Source organism: Oncorhynchus kisutch, linkage group LG8, assembly GCF_002021735.2.
Source record: "Oncorhynchus kisutch isolate 150728-3 linkage group LG8, Okis_V2, whole genome shotgun sequence".
NCBI lineage: Eukaryota > Metazoa > Chordata > Actinopteri > Salmoniformes > Salmonidae > Oncorhynchus > Oncorhynchus kisutch.
Window position 1 is genome coordinate 65,240,592 of NC_034181.2, and position 18,815 is coordinate 65,259,406.

An 18,815-nucleotide genomic window follows, 5' to 3' on the forward strand; every position below is an offset into this window, starting at 1 on the left:
GAGGTTATACAGTATGATGTATAGAAAGATAGCAACTCAGTTCACAAGAGATATGACCAAGAGTAAAAACAGAAATATCAAGAAAACAAAGAACTGAGCTATGAGTATTTTCTACTTTATTCGAAGACTCAAACAAGATAACTCACTCATTTCTCCTCTCACTCATTTCTGTGCTCAATTAAGTCAGTTGACATGACACACTAAAAGCATCTTAACTAATCATAAGTGTCTGTAAATTGAAATAAATGAATTCCAACTCCTAAAAGGAAGCAATTAAATAAAAGAAACATGCTATATAGATCAAATCAGGCACAAAGAAATTCCACTGAAACTTCTATTGTAACCTTGTCATGCATTATGTGCTGTGCTTCACTGTACAGTGGTGTTGTTACTCAAAGGAAAAATGTGACCTTCCTATTTGCAGCTAAGCACTTAGCAAAGCCATTCAGTCGGTGTGTGGTTAGCAAATTCATTCATGAATTGCATGTAGAGTACCTCTACTTCTTGGGAATACTGTAAGCTAAGTTCTCATTGTAAAGCAGCCACTTTAACCAACATCCACAGTCCAATACAGTATTATTTGTCTATGAAATGGTACAATGCCAGGTATAACAAAAGTTGAGTAAAGTCAATCTATGTTAAAACCACCAAATCCTGATGGTATTTTAATGTAAACATGTTTTATTGAACCTTCTTATTAACGCTGGCCAAACCTGGACGCCGCTGGGCCAATTGTGCGCCGCCCTACGGGACTCCCAATCACGGCTGGTTGTGATACAGCCTGGATTCAAACCAGGGTGTCTGTAGTGACGCCTCTAGCCCTGAGATGCAGTGCCTTAGACCACTGTGCCATTCAGCGGTCAGCATTTGACTGTGCTCTTCTATATTTCACTTGATGATATGGCACGGTAACAATACAGAGCATACAGGTTTCCATGGGAAGGAATGCCACACGTTTGCTACAGCACAAGGTCCATAATCAAACCCGCACTCAGACCACAACATAGAAAGAAATGATAACGACCTTCAAATTAAAGTACACAACGGAATCAATTTTGGTCAAACTCCCACACTACATTCTCAGCACTACTAGCTAGTTCTGTTGAATATAGTGTTTTATCGTTTGAATTCATACTCCGCTCTTGACATTAAAAAAAAAAGAAACTGTACTGGGGTCTTGCTGTTCTGTACTGGAATATTACTTTGCAAACATTTTTTTATGAATAGATTCTAAACAAGTAGTCCAAATTAGCCATATATCATGCTTTGCATAAGTAGAAAATATTTGTAAGAATCTAACAGCTTCAAATAATGTATCTAAAATACTATCTTTGGTAAATGATGAGCCAAAATGCCCCTACAGGTAGACTATATGTACAATGACCAGTATTAAAATATATAAAATTAGACAAAGCAAACGAAGGTAAACATATGCAGCGTGGCAGTATATAAATGAATAGTGTGCACTGTATGTGGTCCCACTGCTTTAAGCACAACAACCAAAAACCTTCTGAGTCAATTCAAAACTTCTGATTTCTTTCAAAAGATGGGAAGTAAATACTTTGATAAGCACAAACCCAGCTGTCATACATTCAATACATCTATATTCTAATCCTTCATGTAGTCGCAAGTGAATCCAAGTAGACTTCAAACGGTGTCGGCCCGGAATGACAAGGGCAAGAACAATTTAACATGGCAATGACTCAACAATACGACGGCATAATCAACAATTCATTAAGTTAACCTTCAATAATACTGAAATATATCTGTCTTTTCATATCCAAGTACTTTACAACATACTGTGCTGTACTTGTGTTTTAGTGAGCCTTCAGCAGGACAAAGCTAACACAGGTGTGCTCTCCCTATTAGATGCATCGTGTTTGCCCTGAAATATACATCTAAACAGGGCATTTGCTTGATTGATACGTCGATATAACTGAATGAACGGTGAAGTACCAGTCGTTATTCCACATTTCTGTATTTGGTGAAGAGGTTGTAGAGTACCCTCAGAGTAGACTTCAGGTCACAGTTCACAATATCTGCCAAAAGATCAGAAAAACCAAAAGGCAGACTTGAGTCTGAGAAACATTTACAAGAAAAACATCTAAATGACCCAGATTTAGAGCTGCGATGTACACGCTGACACCTTCTTCAAACATCTCCTGTAATTGGAACCAGCTCCTGTTGCTAGCTACTGCATACTTAAGACACACCACCTATAAGATCTACATTAGCCCATTACATCCATTGAGGCAAAACTGGCCTCATTCATCTACGCTGTGAGGAAAGATGCATTATAAAAACAGATGTTGCCTGAGCCCCATGCCTCAATGAAGCTGTTATGATTGCAGTGAGCTTTAAGTAGGCCTATTGCTATAATTTGGCATGCAACCACCTTTAAATCAAAGCTAAAGGGGAACACTTAATGTTACAGCCCAATGCAGTCATCATGGGCCACTCACTGGTGCTTGACCGTACCATTAAAACTATTACAGGCCTCAGTTCAATTAACACAACGGTCACATGGTTATACCCAGGGGATAAAAGTAATCCCACATCAAATAGGGTGGCAGGTAGCCTAGCGGTTAAAAGCGTTGGGGCAATAACTGAAAGGTTGCTGGTTCGAATCCCTAAGCTGATTAGGTGAAAAATCTTTTGCTTTGCAATTGAGCAAAGCAGTGCCTGTAATTTGCTTTGGATAAGAGTGTCTGCTGAATGACTAAAATGGAAATATATGCGCTCTCTCTCTGTTGTTATGATTAGAAGGCATGCTCTGACTATATATAGTGTTGAGTGAATACTGCCAAGAGAAAAACATTGACACATTTTGTTTTTGTTTAATCCCGAAAGACTAACGAAAATGTTGAAATTCTGCTGTCACTTATCTTTCTTTCAGAAACAATGTACGTGTACAAAATGAAGGCACTCACCCTCTGCCCGTGGCTTGGGTTTCTCCAGGCCTCCATCTTGCATCAGCTCAAAGGAGAAAGCCACATTGTGCACCTATATGGGAAAAGAGACCAGCATGAGCCATGCCAGTCCAGTAAACAGCTCACTGTAAACTATTTGTAAGAGATTAAAATGAGTCTGATTTACAATGTAGCCTACCTTTTGGTCAAAATGCTCTGGCGTTAGGAAGAAGTTGAAGAGAGGAACAAAGTAGCCCTCAAGCAGTCCCATCAGCAACACCAGGTACACACCATCAGCAAACTGCATGACAGGTAGAACAACATACTAATAATGACCATGTTCATCATCAAATCATAAGCAGGTATATTAAAAGGGAAACAAACCTGTGTGTCCAATTCAGACACCTCCAGGTTCAACTTGTTCAAGTGCTTGTTCACAAAGGTGATCAGAGTCTGCAAAAAGGGCAGGTATTCAGTCAATTTAAATGTTACACAAACAACGAATAACTTCTATTTTTTCGAAATTAGGATGGAGACTTGCCTTTTTCACCACATTCAGCTTGTCTGGTGCATGGTCAAACAAGGTGTCAAACGCATCTCGTTCTGAAATTGAATAGATGTTAAATGATTACAATAACAGAATGTTCATTTTAGTAATAAAACAGTAGTAATGTAATGGCAAACTAACTAAAATGAATGCATGGTAATATGAGCCGTTTTATTTTATTAGAACAAAGTGAAAATGCTTACCATGTCTTCCTGATAGAGCCCTGCAAGAGAAGAGAACAAAGTATTTCAGCACTGGTATCGTACTGTGTAATCACAGCACTGTAGAAAGACATTAGACGAAACAGACAAGTTCAAATGAGAAGAAAAAATAAACTAGGACTTTGTTTAAACTGGAAAAAATATTAACTGAATGCAGATGGTCTAATCAAGACGGCCAGACAGGAAGACAAAGAGATTTGCGTTGTGGTTCTATCCCAGGAGCGGTCCGATCAAACGCTGTGTGGTGGGCCTTCCTGGTGGACATGTGCCCGGGAGGCAGTGGCTTGTCTTCACGGTCCAATCTTCCCCGGCAGAGACCTGCTTCAGCAGCTGCTGCCCCTCGCAGGACAACAGCCCAGGGCCCCCTCCCTCTTATCTCCAGAGCTGATTTGCACCCGTTGGACCACTATTAATCAGCTGCAGCGCCATAAAGTAGTGGTGTAGCTGGCAGGAGCAGAACCCCCGAACCCCCCCCCCCCACACACACTAAATGTTCCCATCAGCATGGGGCTCCAACTGTCCATATCGGCCCCCCAAGGGGTTCCGCATTGTCTTTCTGCTTTAACGCAAGACCAAGAGAGGCCGTTCCATTCCCCTAATCAGTCCCTCAATTGTTCCAACAGCTTCAATGCCCAGTGGACTTATTTGCTGACTGATTTGTGAACAGATATTTACAGACATGTGATTTGCCCTATAATCACCTTGTTTTGAATGACCTTTCCAAGGCAGAGTACATGATTGTGTTCGGTTTTCGTCCCTCATACTTATACCTCCATTAATTAACATAATCTTCACGGCCAAGTTTCTAAGGCCTTCTTTCCTTAAACATTGGCATTCATTTTCTTGCCTGCCTCTATAAACAAGTTTCAGACATTTTTTCTTCATACCCTGGAGGGTCTGATAAAGGCCTTGTGGAAGACAGGACAAGTTGGGTGGTTTCATCCAGACATCTGTACATAGTTAGTTAAAAGGGATGACAGTGAAGACATACTCCGTGTTCCCTGTGATCTCTTCCTGAACCTGGCGAGACTGCAGGATCCCCTCCCGTTTCTGTGGGGAAAAACAGACAATTATGACATTTGACAGAAATTTTAGTTTTTTCAGTATTTCCCTTTTCATAGTACAAAATGTATCAGGAAAGGACTATACCTGTACAACCACAACTTGAATGGACACATGATCAGGTAGGCGGATGGGGGCACGGCAGTGCTGAGACAGCGCCACCAATAAATGGAGAATGGCCACGATGCTTTTAGCATGGACAGCTAGGGGAGAACATAGGAAGGGAAAGAGGGAAGGAATGAGAGGAATGTTTTAGTACATCCACCGGCATTGTCATTTAACAGATGATGCACACACTGGTGCACTGGAGCAGGCTTAAGATAAGAAGAAATGCCATTTTTTTCACAATTAGGTTAAATTAGATAGGTTAAACAAAGGTCAAAAACAAAACGATGAATTCAGTGTCCTGTACAAACTGAACTTGTGTCTTTGGGGTAGAAGTAATGTGACTGTTAGAAAACTGTTACAACCAATTCCAATCTTGTTGTCTGTAATGTCAAAGCGATTCAAGTGACTGATACAACGAGCTGCAAATGACAACTTCTTGAAAGATAGAAAGATCCAAAATAAATGTGAAATATGATAATTTACCACAAAAAAATATTACATTTACTATTTAGAGAACCTGTATGGGAGGATATGAGTGAAAAACAAAGGGACTAGCTGTCCTTTGATCACAGTCAAAAACAATCCTATTGATTTCCTCAAGGGCTTTTAGATAATCTACAAAGGATAAAAAGAAAATTCAACTGTAATTTAAGAGAATTAGAGGGTTACAATTCACCAAAGAATAATAAACCAATGTGAAAAGAAACATGGCTTCAGCATACCCTTAAAAATATTGGAAAAAATCCAATTGAAAAAGGAAACAAGACTGAGTACCGTGACCTCCCACCACTTGAGACAGGGATTACTTCTATGGTCATAATGTCAGAGGGACAGCACGGTGCAGATTAGTCCAATGTGATCATTCTCTGTGCCTCTCTGTCACCCAACAAAATGACCAAACAAGCACGGTAAAAAAATAACATTATCTTATTACATCACCTTTACGCACACCAATGGCATAATAATAATTGTGATCAACACATTCCAAAAAAACATGAACACATTCATAGAATAGCAGGAATTAAAATGAAACAGTGCTCTGTGAAACATGTCACCTACAGTCAATGGTCCATTTGACGTTTCTGATTGAGACCTTCAGAGTGTCGTTGATCTTCTCCAGAACTGTCTGCAGCTTCTGCTTCTGGGCTATCTCAGACTGGGTCACCTCAGCCACATTCAGCCGCTCACCCTCCAGCTTCTCTGTAACACAAAAATAAATAAACATGTTTTATTGTCAAATACAACGAGAGCACAGGGAGGACAAATTCCAGAGAATAATGTGCTGCATTGCAAGCATAGAAGGGATGTTTTGAAGAGATTTGTACCAAATAGTTTCTGCAGAACCTGCCCATCGTAGAGGTCTTCAGCCAGGTCTTTGACAATGATTCTCTCCCCCACCAGCACATCATTGATCCAGTCTATGAGTACCTGCATACAAAACATTATATGGAATTTAACAGGCACATACAAACTGTACATTCATAAGGCCCATAATATCGCTTTCCAATGCTTTGATTGTGACATACAGCAGTCATTTTATATCTCACACCTTCATCAGTTCTTGCAGTTTGGGGTCATTCCTGGAGTTAGGGTCAACCATGGTGCGGACCTCATTCTCCTCTAGAACCACACACACGTTTAGAATATAGACAATGAGAGAGAGTGCAAGAGAGTGAGAAAGTGAGAGAATATGTGTATGTGTGTGTGTGTGTGTGTGTGTGTGTGTGTGTGTGTGTGCATGCGATACACTACAGGAGTGGAGATGGAGGCCTTACCCAGCATGGTGTCCTCTGGGTCCAGCTCAAAAGGGATGGGGCTGAGCGGCAGGTTGATGGCATTCATCCCCTCCTCCTGGAGCTCAGACACTGCAGAAGCAGAGAAGCGGAGACCTTTAGTAGCCTGACTCGATGTGTGACAGGCTAATTATTATACAACTGTACTGACACCTCCATTGAGTTAATAGTCATGAAAAAAGATGTACACCCAATTTAGGGCTCTTTTCTTCAGGTTAAGCTATGCTCTTCATGCCAGGTTGTTAGTATTATGGCACATTGATCTTACCAGAAAGAGTTGGCTCACAACGCATGTCTCTAATTATAACCTAGTCTTTGGTCACGTTCGGGTTAGCCAGGAGAGAGAGAGCTCAGTCTAGCTTTGATTAATAAGATGAAGTGCCTCATTGTAGCCAGTGATAATACTACATGGGAGACTCCCAGAACGAGCCAATCACACTATTACCGTAAATTGGAGGAGATGTGAGAGAGTGATTGTCTATTCACTAAGCAGTCAAGGTCAGTTGCTCTGATAGCTCAGACCATGCCCTCTTTGAAAAAACCCTTTCTCTCTGAGACACATCGCCCCACACAGGACAAGGCCATCCTCTCCATCCAGTTGCTAGGCGTTCATAGATCTAGGCTCGGTCTCACGCTGCTGTCCTGAGCATCCGCCTCCTTCCCTGATCATTTCACTTACCTCGCCTGGCATCGTGCAAATTGGCACATGTGGGGAATTCACACGGGTGATGTGACAACCTGACCACTCTGTCTGGCCATGGTGCCAGCACTGCTAGTTCCTGTCCGGACCAGTTGATATGTCAGTAAGATCCCTATAGCACTGAATGCAGAGCTGCATAACATAACGTGATAAAGGCCTGCAGAACAAACTACGCTAGTTTTTTTTCTCAGTTTCCTCCCAAACAGAGAAAGCGCCCCCTGGAGATGTCAACATCCTGTTAGTAATCAACACCAAGATCTCCCTCTGCTGTTCAGCCTAACCCACAGAGACAGAGATCACCTTCCTCCTTCCTCACACTAAAAGAGCTGCATCCATTTGGTTCTTCAACAGATTGTTGAACCAACGCAAAAGCATCATCTGGATAATGTAAACCTCTCTGTCTGTCTCTGTCTCTCTGGTCTGAAAGGACTGCTCCTCAGTTCACAGGCAGAGACACAACATGGTTTACAATAACGCTCTTATGATTGAAATACTGCATGTTGCTGGCATGGCTTCGGAAAGGCCCTCCATGGAACAGACCCCTACAGGACCAGGTTGGACGGTATTTGTTCAGGATTTTGGTGAATGGGGCTCAGCTGCAGACTCACTTTTACATGCCCCTCAGGAGTATATATAAGGCATGTCTGTATCAAAAGATATGCTTCAAATGTAATTAATGAAAATGGGTCAAAGTGTCTTCCAAGAAACAATATAAACAATAATAGTGCTTCAGACATTTAATCATACTTGATGCTTGCTCATTTACCAAAAAGATTAAAGAAAACTCAAGTGCTTGTCTAATTAATACTTAATTGAAGGTATGATTGAAATCAAATGTGAAACTATGAAAGCCTTAGCAGCCTCTGGTCTGAACTCAGGCAGTGGTTGTGCTGGAGAGAGAATGGGATTTTTTCCTCATTCCTTGGTGAACACATCTGTAATGGAATATCAGCAGTCTCTTATCCTTACATGGCAGTAGCTCAGCCATGTGTACTGTAAACACAGACACACAGCCTTCTCCCGCTATGGCTTGGACAGACACAACGTAATACAACTCAAACAGATGCTGTCCCCCCTCACCAAACACAAAATCATCCAAATTGTTATCACAGTTATTTGATGATAGATGCAGACATCAAACATGAAGAGGGTCTTTCAGTCACCATTCCCGTTGACGTATAACAAAATGACGTCATGTAGACACACCTAGCAATTACTTGCGGGCCTATACTATTACCGCATTCAAAACAACTGGGAACTCGGACATCTCCGATTTCACTCTTCAGTGCTTTCAAGACAATTGCGAACTCCGGAAAAAACGAGCTCCAACTGAGAATGTTTTTTTGAACGGACATCCAACTCGAATTCAAAGTCGGGAACTCGTGCATCTTTCTAGAGCCCCGACTTTCCAACATGAAGATCATAGACGTAATGATTTTTTTCTCCGAGTTGTCATTTATCTTGAAAGCAGCATATAGCAAAGTTTCTTAGCTTGTTTTCAAGCAAAAACTGTCATTAATCTATTCAACAAATTGTTTAATTCTGAGGAAAAAAACGTTGGAATGTGGCTATTTATAGCATAATGTAGCCTACTGTTCAACAGGAATCGTATTTTAGTTCTAATCCTTTTTTAGCTTTCGTTATGTCAATCGTTTTATATAGATGCCTTAATAATAATCCAAATATAGCCCAATGTACGAACCTTCTTTTGCCTTTTTTCTTCTGGCCAAAGTTCCCCCAAGTTTTCCGAGGAAAGAGTCATCTTTTTTTCTTGAAGGTGGTGATTTTGGAGTCGGAGATTTGGGAGAAGAAGGTGATTTCTGTGGCGAAGAAGCCATTTCTAGTTTATTACTGGGTATTCAAGCTATTGAGACTGTTGTAGCCTATCATAGAAATACAACTTTCTGCTTGTCAAAGTTTACGCAATAGCCAACGACGGAACTGGAATTCCAAGTATTTGCGCAGCCATCTGACGTCTCCCTGTTATTTGATTCCCGTACCCGTCCCTTTCCCACCCACTTTTCATGGGATATGGGAAAAATAAGGTAGCCAATGTCCAGCTAATGGGAATAAGTATAGTAAAGCAAGAGCCGATAATGTAAAATAATCAGAGGGGTTTCGATTCTAATCATAGGAAAATTAAGTCCAGCGAAATTATCAAAACGAGTTTTCCTTTGTTTTTCTGCTACCCAGAGGTATTTACTTCCAGCAATATAATTATCCATCAGTTTTCTTTTACTTATGCTAAACATGCGTTTTCATGGGGCTAGAACAAGGCCAATATAGAAAATAACACCAATGATATACAGCACACTTGTTCTGCAGTCCTAACAAGGAGTGTAACAAACTTGTTCAAGGACCCCCCAGAGTCAATTCACAGTCACATTGCAGTCCACGGGGATGAGCAGAGCGGACAGGCAGATACAACAAGGAACAGTGACCTCTGCAGTGGATTCCATTTTATACCAGCATTCTACCAATGCCACTTGCTCTGCCATACTCAGTTCTGTGAAAGACAGTGAGGAGTAAGAGCAGGGCCACTTCACATATGTTTTGTGTGACTGAAACCTCATATCGGTCTTTGCTCTGCTGTTAGTGATACATTTCTGAAATCTCATTCAACATGTCCCTGCAGCTTCTGTTGTGTTGATCACATGCAGAGGTGTCAAATGTAACTTGAGACTAGACACAATTAATGAGAGAGATCTGTGATAGGGCTTGTGTGATTATTTGTCAGTGCATGTGTTCCCCCATGGCCGTGTCAGCACTTAGATTTTCCCATGTGCTGCAGGATCCTGCTGTGGGGTGAGGCATGAGGAGCATGTTAGAGAGGAGTGGGAGCGCTGAGCCCACAGCCCTCCTCCTTACACCTCCACATCCCCTCGACCTCAGCATCTGGCCTCCACTGTGCCTCCCAACTGTGGTCATCTCCACAGACACAAAGAATAACAAAGAACACAACTCTAAAATGCTCCCTTTCCTCTCAGTGGAGTCCCACCTCTCTATCCACCATCCAGGGCCATGCACCCTGTCACCCTACACCACGGACTACTGTCTCATCTGAGACCTTAGTTAGGTCATGAGTGCGGCTCGCAGGTGGACTCCCAGAATACGCTGATCATAACGTACTGAATTAACAACATGCATCTTGACTGATGCACTGCTGTTATTTCAGAACAGGGCCCAGGTTAAGGACTGTCAAGTTCACAGGCAGAGGGATCCTCAGATGCAGCAGTGACACACACAAACACATGTGCACACGTCAAAACAGACTTGAGTTATCACTGATAGTTGACTTGCCCTTCATAACTGGTCTCAGCTAACCCCATCTCCTACCAATTCCATCCCCAGGCATTAAATGCTGTGTCCATGACACACAAGTAATCCAATGCCAAAGAGATCTGCACGGTGCAGTTTGGTTGGGCTAAATGCTTTTAAATGGCATCTCTGTTTTCTTCAATTGCGTAAGCAAGGAGTGTGTGCCGAGTCTAAATGACTTTGCATGATTTTTTCTCAGCTGGTAATTTAATTTAATATCACTAGCCAGTTAATAAGCAGATAACCCTTATGTACTATGTAGCATCTGGTACCTCCACTTGCTTAGGCATGTTCCATGTTAAATAACTGACGTCAAGAGGTGAGGTTATACAAAATCGATATAATAAATTAATAGAAGCGGTTATCACAACTGATAGCTAGATATTCAGCAGGTTCCTAAAATAGAACCTGAAGTCTTTAATTTCCTTCAACTGATAGATTTGATTAGAATCTGTGTCAGTAATGGTCACATGTTGGATCTGACAGGTTGGCACACGGTCACATTGTTTGTCAGACTGAGATGTGACCGAAGGTTGTGGTATTCAGAGCACCTTAACCTTTCCATTAGGAAGATATGCAGTCTGTCCTGGCCTGTTTGTCACCAAGCTGCCTTATCTTACAATAGAGAGGTGAGCCATATAATGGGAGCCAAACACTGGGGATCAAACAGACCCTCCCTTGAGCAATACGATTATTCAGGAAAGATTTCATCCTGTTGTAAATGACATTAAGCATGGAGCAGCCAGTGTGGTCTGATAGGAGAGATATCAAATCAGCCGCCGTGCATATTGGGAGATCAACATAAACCTGCCGGAAGCTGATGGTTTAACTGGTTCAGTGAGCTGATCAAGTGAGAAAGTTGGAGAGAGAAAGAGAAAGAAAGTGTTTCTGATTCTATTGGTATGCTGTAGGCCTTGGTTCTTTTAAACATGTTTATGCTGGCCAATGCCTGAACCCACATATTAGACAATTACATAGAGGCATTTTTGGGTAATTTCCTTGATCCCTTGATATGAGCCTCTTTCTAAACAACAGTGCTCTCTAGTGGTTACCTGTTCCAGAGGACATGAAATAGAATCATTACACTGTTATGAGCTGTGGTAGATGGTAGTTGCCAACCTGTTAATGACTCATAAAAGTGATCCGTTAATAACTTAGAGAACCTCATTTGACTCATTTAGTTTATTTTCCCAGATTTGAGATCACAACAGTTACCGTGAGAACTTGAGTCCAGAGGAGCTGCACAGCAACGGGTGATGACAGAGCAGGAAGGACGGGGCAAGAGGTACAACAGGAAAAGGAAAAGGTGGAGACAAGAGAGGAAGACCCTCACAGGACAGAGAGGCAGACATACAGTATAGTGGCAGAGGAGAGACAGAGTGGGTGAAAGTGAGAGACACAGGCAAACATACCTACATGCACATACAGGCACTATATATTCATGTCTCATCACTCCTTCTCCTCCGCATCAGAGGCTCAAAGTTCATCTAATCCGGGCCAGATAGGAAAAACAGTTCTCAGTCCCTTAACCAGCTGCATATTACTATAAGGCAGTGATTTACAAAGCACGGTACTGAATAGAAAATATGTCAAGGTGGTCAACTCTAATTGACTGTCAAGAGAGTGTGCCACTTCAGTTGAGTGAATTTTCCCTTTGCAAGTAATTGTTCTGTAATTTTCTTGCAGAAAACAGTTTTATGCACATTTACCCTTGACTTGATAGCTCCAATGTAAGGAAAAATGGTTGGCATTTCTCAATTGACAATCTCAAATCAATGCTTTGGGTTGAATGCTCTGAAGGAAGCAGATTAATAAAATAAAATATCTACTTAAATACAACACCAAAGAGACACATACCTGTGTCTCATGATTTATCTCACTGAAATACATTGCTTTTACCAACCTCCATTATTATTTAGTCAAGAAAGTTGCTTTTAAACACTTGGCCTTCTGTAGACCGTTAAATGTTTTTAGTGATCACATTTCCTCAGCTTCTCCTCGGCTGAGCTTCTCGGCTGTACTGGACAAGGAAGTGAGGAACAATCTGCTGACCCCAGTAGCTTTAATTGCATTGTCCTTTCACACTGTGTGACGCAAATTTTCTGAACAAAATGTCCAGGCCCATCCAGCCCCGGTCTAGCAGATGTGCCAGGTTTGGTTTGGAACACCTCCCTCAAATGTTTGCATGAGAGGCTCTGAGAACTCAGAGAAACAGACATTTTTACAAGCAGCATCATCAGGGCTTGCAAAAGTGTTTGGCTGAGTTTTTTGGGGGTTTCCATGGTGATGGGTTGAAGGGACAAGTGGATGATACTATAAAAAAAAGAGTGCTTCAATAGTCTGTACCTCTGCTGTGATTACATTAGATCAAGCTTTCCCCTTAAAAGCAAAGCTAATGAAAGGTATTGGATTCTGATGGTAATACAGCCTGAGAGACATGCTTTGGCAGCTAGTATAATACATTGATTATATGATGTTTCCCATGAAATAATTGTAATTCCAAAGTATATGCTTTAAAAAAAAAGGTATTCTAGTGGTGTGGGGTGGCATGTAGTGGTGTGGGGTGACCAGTAAGTGAAAGTCTCTGGTTTGTATACCTGAGCCAACAAGGTGAAAAGTCTGTTGATGTGCCCTTGAGCAAGGGACTTAACACTAATTTGCTCCAGGGGTGCTGTACTACCATGACTGACCCTGTAATACAACACATTTCACTGCACCTATACTGTGAACTGTATGTGACAACAAAACATCTTTAACCAGGTATGATGAGAGATGATTTCATGGCTGTTGAGTAAGACACAAGACACTGATGGTGTACATTTCCTCAGCTGTGAGAACCATGAACCATATCTGGCAGGACTACAGTGGATTGGCTGGGGGGAGAGTTGTATGGTTTGACATGTCCCCTGTGACCTCATCACCAAAGAATCCTTTCTGGCTCTCACGGATCCAGAAAGAGCTCCAGGAACATGTCCGTCTGGCCTGGGGCCTTATCAGCACTGAGACGGGGACAGAGGAACTTATATATTTTAATTTAGGAGACTAGACATGGTACGTAGACTAAATATAGGAGACATGCTCTTTAAGAGGAGTTCATGTTTACTTTGAATACTGAGCCTGTATACTATGTGATGAACGGCTCGATTTAAACGTGTTACCCCCATTTGTACTATTCTATGTGCCAAATCAAACCATGGGGAGAACAACATTGTGATATTATGAAAGAATGACAGTAAACTGGATCAAGATGACAAATAACTCTGTTCATTTATTTACATGTGTTGCTTTCGGTCATACATAAAGCAACACAGAATCTCCATGAGAAAAGCAGGCTGCATTAGAAGTCCCATAATACATTATTCAATGCATTCATTTAAGACAACATGAGTTATGAACCTGTTGGGATATGAATTCACTTTGTTTGTGTGGGTCAAGAGAAAGTTCTCCTGGGTGACAGCTTCTGGAAGAGAGAAAGAAAGATGGCAAAAGATGGGAGAAAGAGTGGCATGCCTCTACATGACAGAAAGCTGTCATGACAGAACACACTTGTGTGTTTGTGAAGCTCAGCCTTTCGATAGTAGGATCATAATAGTTTGTAGATTAGACATTTTTGTGAGAAGAACCGTTTTCAGGAACTGCCATTGTCTCGCAAACACTGCTCTAGTTCAGCCTCCGTTAAGTACATCGGCAAATGGTTGGTATCGCCGGGTGCAGACGAAACAGAAAAATACAATGCTTAAATACTGCTGTCTGTAGCTCAAACACAGGGGTTAGAAGCATTTTTTATTTGTGTGTGGAAGTGCTGACAGTAACTTGGACTAATCTGACCAGACATTCACTCCAAAACATTATTCACATAACCATGTGACCATGCAGGTGATCACCTTCAGAATGGCATGTCTCCTAACCAATCAGGAGGCTCATCATCAGAAAGTTGAAAACAGACTTCAAGCGAACATGAGAAGAAATTAAAGGAAGGAAATATAGGTTAGAATACAGAGAGAAATCAGAGGAAGGATCAAATCCAGTTAAAATGTATTGAAACTTTGTAATTGTTAGATAGTCAAAGAAAAGGCATTGAGAAAACATGAGATTGTGCTACTCAACAACACACAGTAGCACTGTACAGTGTACTGCATGAATTATGTAACTTCAGGTTCAGGAAAGCACATACACACCACAGCATTCAAACATAGCCTGAGTTATCATGTCAGATTCTGTCCTCCTGAACAATTCCTTTCAGCAATATTCGTAACATTATGAAAAACATATTTAAGTGAAATAGACTTGTACAAAATAACAAAAATGAAGAAAAATGATATTACAAACATACATCAACTCTTAAGAAGATTGTCCCATATTCCACCTCATCATACAGTAAATTGAATTTGGCCTTGCATCTGTTTCACCAACAGGTGGCAGCAATGAGTAAGCATTTAACAGTCCATGAACTGGAGTCGTAAACCAAAGCCCATGGCCATGAAAGCTCTTCCGCTTTTTAAGTACAACGGACAATGCACAAAAATACTGGAGGCACTGGGCCATAAAATAAAGCAATACAAGTTATCATAATGTGTAGCGAAAGTACACTACGGTCATGGTGTCATAAGAGATCTTACAATAACTTTTAAATGTAAACTTGTGCAAACAATATTGAAATAGAAAAAAAGATGAGAAAATCTGGTCAAGCACAGATCCACGTTGGCCCCCGACCCCGACCTGTGAGTTCAGCAGGGTTTGGTAAACGTGCAGCGTCAGCACTAGTCATTATCCAAGCCCTGGATAACCATTAGGCAGCCATAAACTTCCACACCATTCATCAGGCATCAGCCACAGGTCAAGGCAGCTCCCCAAGTTAAAGTGCTTCAAGTCAGTCTTTTCATTTAGATTACTTCTTCCGCGCAAAAACTCAACCACATACCGTAAATGATTTAGACCACCATGAAACCATGTACAGCACATTCCCCCTCATCACAAAGAAAAATATCATGTTCATGAAAAACTACCACACGTATCACAAACCAAGATACTGCGTGGGAAATGTTATTTGTTCTTTGGTTGGTGTAGGACTAGATCTAATGCACTGACAGCTACATATCCTGTGAGAAAATATTAACAAGGTGCATGGTAAAATGGTAGCTTGCCGTCATATGACTTGGCACAAATGCAAGATACACTAGTTAATGTTCAGCCAAGCTTCAGACCCTATTGCACGAGGGTTAGGGATAGGGTTAGGCTTAGGATTCCCTCCCTGGTGGGCCTCTACATGAGCCTGTGGCCCAGGTGTTCCTCCAGCCACAGCAGTAGGGGCTGGATGGACTGGGAGACAGGCCCGGTTTCAGAGTACATCTGCAGCAGGACCTCCTGGAGCATGAACAGCAGGGGCACTCCCAGGCTCAGCAGCTCGTACAGGAAGACATAGTCCTGCACATTGGCCCTAAAGTGGAGGCCCACAGCCTGGGCCGTACCATGCACCCAGCGAGACAGGAGGCGGGGGGAGTCACACACAGCCCGGGTCACACTCAGGGGCCAGCTCAGGCTCTTCCTCAGGCGGGAGCTGAAGGTACCTGGTGACTGGCCCTGCAGGCCTTCTGTTGGGTCACCGTTGGGAGTCTGTGTCTCTGATCCCTCCTGAACCCCAGCTCCATTCTGACCCTGAGGGAGAGACCCATTGAGTCACAAAGATGTCCCACAAATTAACATCAAAATGACAATGGCAAGTGGATGATTGAATGATCCAGAATAATTACCAGATGTGAATTGAATGTCCTCCGATGGTTCATTCCATTTTTACGTTGTGTGAAGTGCAGCTTGCAGTACAACTTGCCTAATTGAACATGATCAAAAGAGGATTTAGAAAAATGGGCACATAAACAGTTAATTATCTCTACCTGGCACAGCCAGAAGAGGACTGGCCACCCCTCAGAGCCTGGTTCCTCTCTAGGTTTCTTCCTAGGCTCCTGCCATTCTAGGGAGTTTTTCCTAGCCACCATGCCGCTACATCTGCATTGCTTGCTCTTTGGGGTTTTAGGTTTGGTATCTGAATAGGACTTTGTCACTACTGCTGATTTGATTGATTGATTGATTGATTGGCTGATTGATTGATTGACAGTAAGCGAACATCTAAACCTTAGGGTTGGGAAACACATACCCTGCTCAGAGTCGAAGGCATGGCCTCCCTGGCGTAGGGCGGCGCCACAGGTGTCACAGCGAAAGCATTCCCTGTGGAAATAAAGTCCCTCAGCACTGATCCTCTCCACCACATACACGCGCTTCTGACAGGAGTGACACTTGTCACCAGACCCGGGGAACTCCCTCCGCAAGGAACCCTGGGAAACAGAACAGACAGACAGTGCTACAATCGTTGTCAGCACAGCAAATGAAGATAATGAGGGAGTGATGCACTTGTGTCAGATTCCACAACTTTGACCATAAAAGGCCTTATGGCCGAGTTTGGCCTTTGGTTCACAAAGCATAATGAGTCATAGTCCTGCAAAGAATAATCATCCCAATCCTTATTTTACACAATATCTCTTCATCTGACTCAGAGCCAGTGCCTGGGACATAGTCTATGTTCTTCACCTAGATAATGGCTGTTGTTCAAGGCTGGTACAGCCTGAGTGGCTGCATGCTCAGTCAGACATGCTTACCGGAGACAGAGGCGGAGAGGCTGGGGGTGAACATGGGGAGGAGGCTTTAGGCCTGTGGTCAGTCTCATAGAGGGTGACCAGCGTCTCAGCCCTGGCTGCTATGGCCAGAGACTCCTTCCCCACCTTCCGCTGACACACAGAAAAGAGGAAACGACTGGAGGAAGGAAGGATGGAAAGATGGAAAGATGGATAGATGGATAGATGGATAGATGATTTGACTACTTTGTTCTCTGACTATGGCCGCTGTTGGGGAAAATAGTCAAGTTCTTTCATCAAAATAAGAGTCTCAGCTCAAAAATATGGCCACGGAAGAGGAGGGAAGAGGTGAGGATTTTCAGGAATGTTTTCTCATTATGGTTAACTAGTGAGCCTGTCTGGATGCTTCAGATTGTACTCTAGACTGACTGCATGGCGCTGACTCAAACTGATCAGAAATCAGGGAGGGGCAGTCTAACTCACAAAGTGCAACACCACAAAAATATATTCAACCTTAGCATAAGAGGCCCCAGAGTAGCTAAAAAACACCTCACATGCAAGACCTTTGTGTCTAAATGTGCCCTTTGTAATGTAGAGGGTAGTACAAGTTACTTTAGCAGGCATGTGGTGCTGGGGGAAAAATGCCTGTTTGACATTATTAAAAACAGCTTTGGTTGGCGCATTGCAGTACGTTGTTGTTGGGATACATATGTGGAGCCACTGATGTGACACTGAAACAGCAACATGGCTGTGATGTTAATAACTACAACTGTAAGTTACAGGCAAGTTAGATTAGAAGTTAAATATCTACTTCTAAAATATATATAATTATCCAGATTACATCATGTTTAAAATCAAACAGACAGCACTTCATTTTGGGTTTCTCTAAGAGGCAGCAGGCTCTGCGTATAGAAATGATGTGGCCATAAATAGTGCTATGGTTTGGAGGCACACAAGAGGAACTCACCACATGTGACTCATTCAAGGGATCTCTTTGCATTTCTTTCATACAAAGCTGCATATCTAGTGCCCCAGATTGACTGGTCTTTGGTTTTCCATGAAGAATGAAGGAATTAGAGGCAACAGAGAAGAAAACTTAGTTGAGCAGTTCAGTGACAGATAAGGGATAGATGAGTGCATCAAAATAACAGTATAATGTTTGCTCTGACATTAGGGGATATGGGTTTCGTCATGACAGACACATGGTGAGAAATGGATGTGCTTGTTTTCACCTTGAGTTGGAGTAGAATGGATGAGGATGAAGACACGGTTTGAGGGAGTGAGAAGGTAGAAAGGGTCATTTCTGGACAGAGGAGGGAAGTGAATTTAGGACTGGGAGCAGGGGGGATGGGAGGAGAGGGAATGGTCTGTTCAGCAGATCCAGGCTAGGGTGGGAATGGGAAACAGAGGAATGGAAAGTCAAAGAGGGAGAGGATTGTTAAAAGAGAGACTTTGAGAATCAGATAGAATGCCAACTATCATTTAACCTAAGTTTGATGGGCTACAGTACCTGGTATTCCATGGCACTCTA

The 18,815-nt window shown here is 42.3% G+C and overlaps 2 protein-coding genes across 8 annotated transcripts in view; both read right to left on the bottom strand.

Annotated features, from left to right (window-relative positions):
- parvab (parvin, alpha b) lies at positions 1 to 9,697 on the bottom strand. The gene is made up of 13 exons (XM_020489067.2): positions 9,043 to 9,697; positions 6,623 to 6,712; positions 6,397 to 6,467; positions 6,173 to 6,275; positions 5,907 to 6,047; positions 4,827 to 4,942; positions 4,669 to 4,727; positions 3,660 to 3,679; positions 3,451 to 3,512; positions 3,294 to 3,362; positions 3,109 to 3,210; positions 2,931 to 3,003; positions 1 to 2,039 (listed from the first exon to the last, which is right to left on the bottom strand). Exons 1-13 carry the CDS (start codon positions 9,176 to 9,178, stop codon positions 1,963 to 1,965), a joined length of 1,119 nt encoding a protein of 372 aa, XP_020344656.1. The 5' UTR covers positions 9,179 to 9,697; the 3' UTR covers positions 1 to 1,962.
- Positions 9,698 to 13,900: 4,203 nt separating this feature from the next.
- LOC109895259 (F-actin-monooxygenase MICAL2) overlaps positions 13,901 to 18,815 on the bottom strand; it is a 34,014-nt gene continuing 29,099 nt past the window's right edge. For 2 of the 7 annotated variants that reach the window (XM_031830879.1, XM_031830878.1), the window contains 3 exons: positions 16,810 to 16,987; positions 16,409 to 16,485; positions 13,901 to 16,313 (listed from right to left, as the gene is read on the bottom strand). In XM_031830879.1, the coding sequence (XP_031686739.1) occupies positions 15,921 to 16,313; positions 16,409 to 16,485; positions 16,810 to 16,987 (648 nt within the window). In that variant the 3' untranslated portion in view covers positions 13,901 to 15,920. Of the gene's footprint in view, positions 16,314 to 16,408; positions 16,486 to 16,809; positions 16,988 to 17,308; positions 17,463 to 18,251; positions 18,330 to 18,516; positions 18,670 to 18,815 lie in introns of those variants that run through there. The other 5 variants (XM_031830876.1, XM_031830875.1, XM_031830877.1 and 2 more) reach the window with 5 other exon arrangements.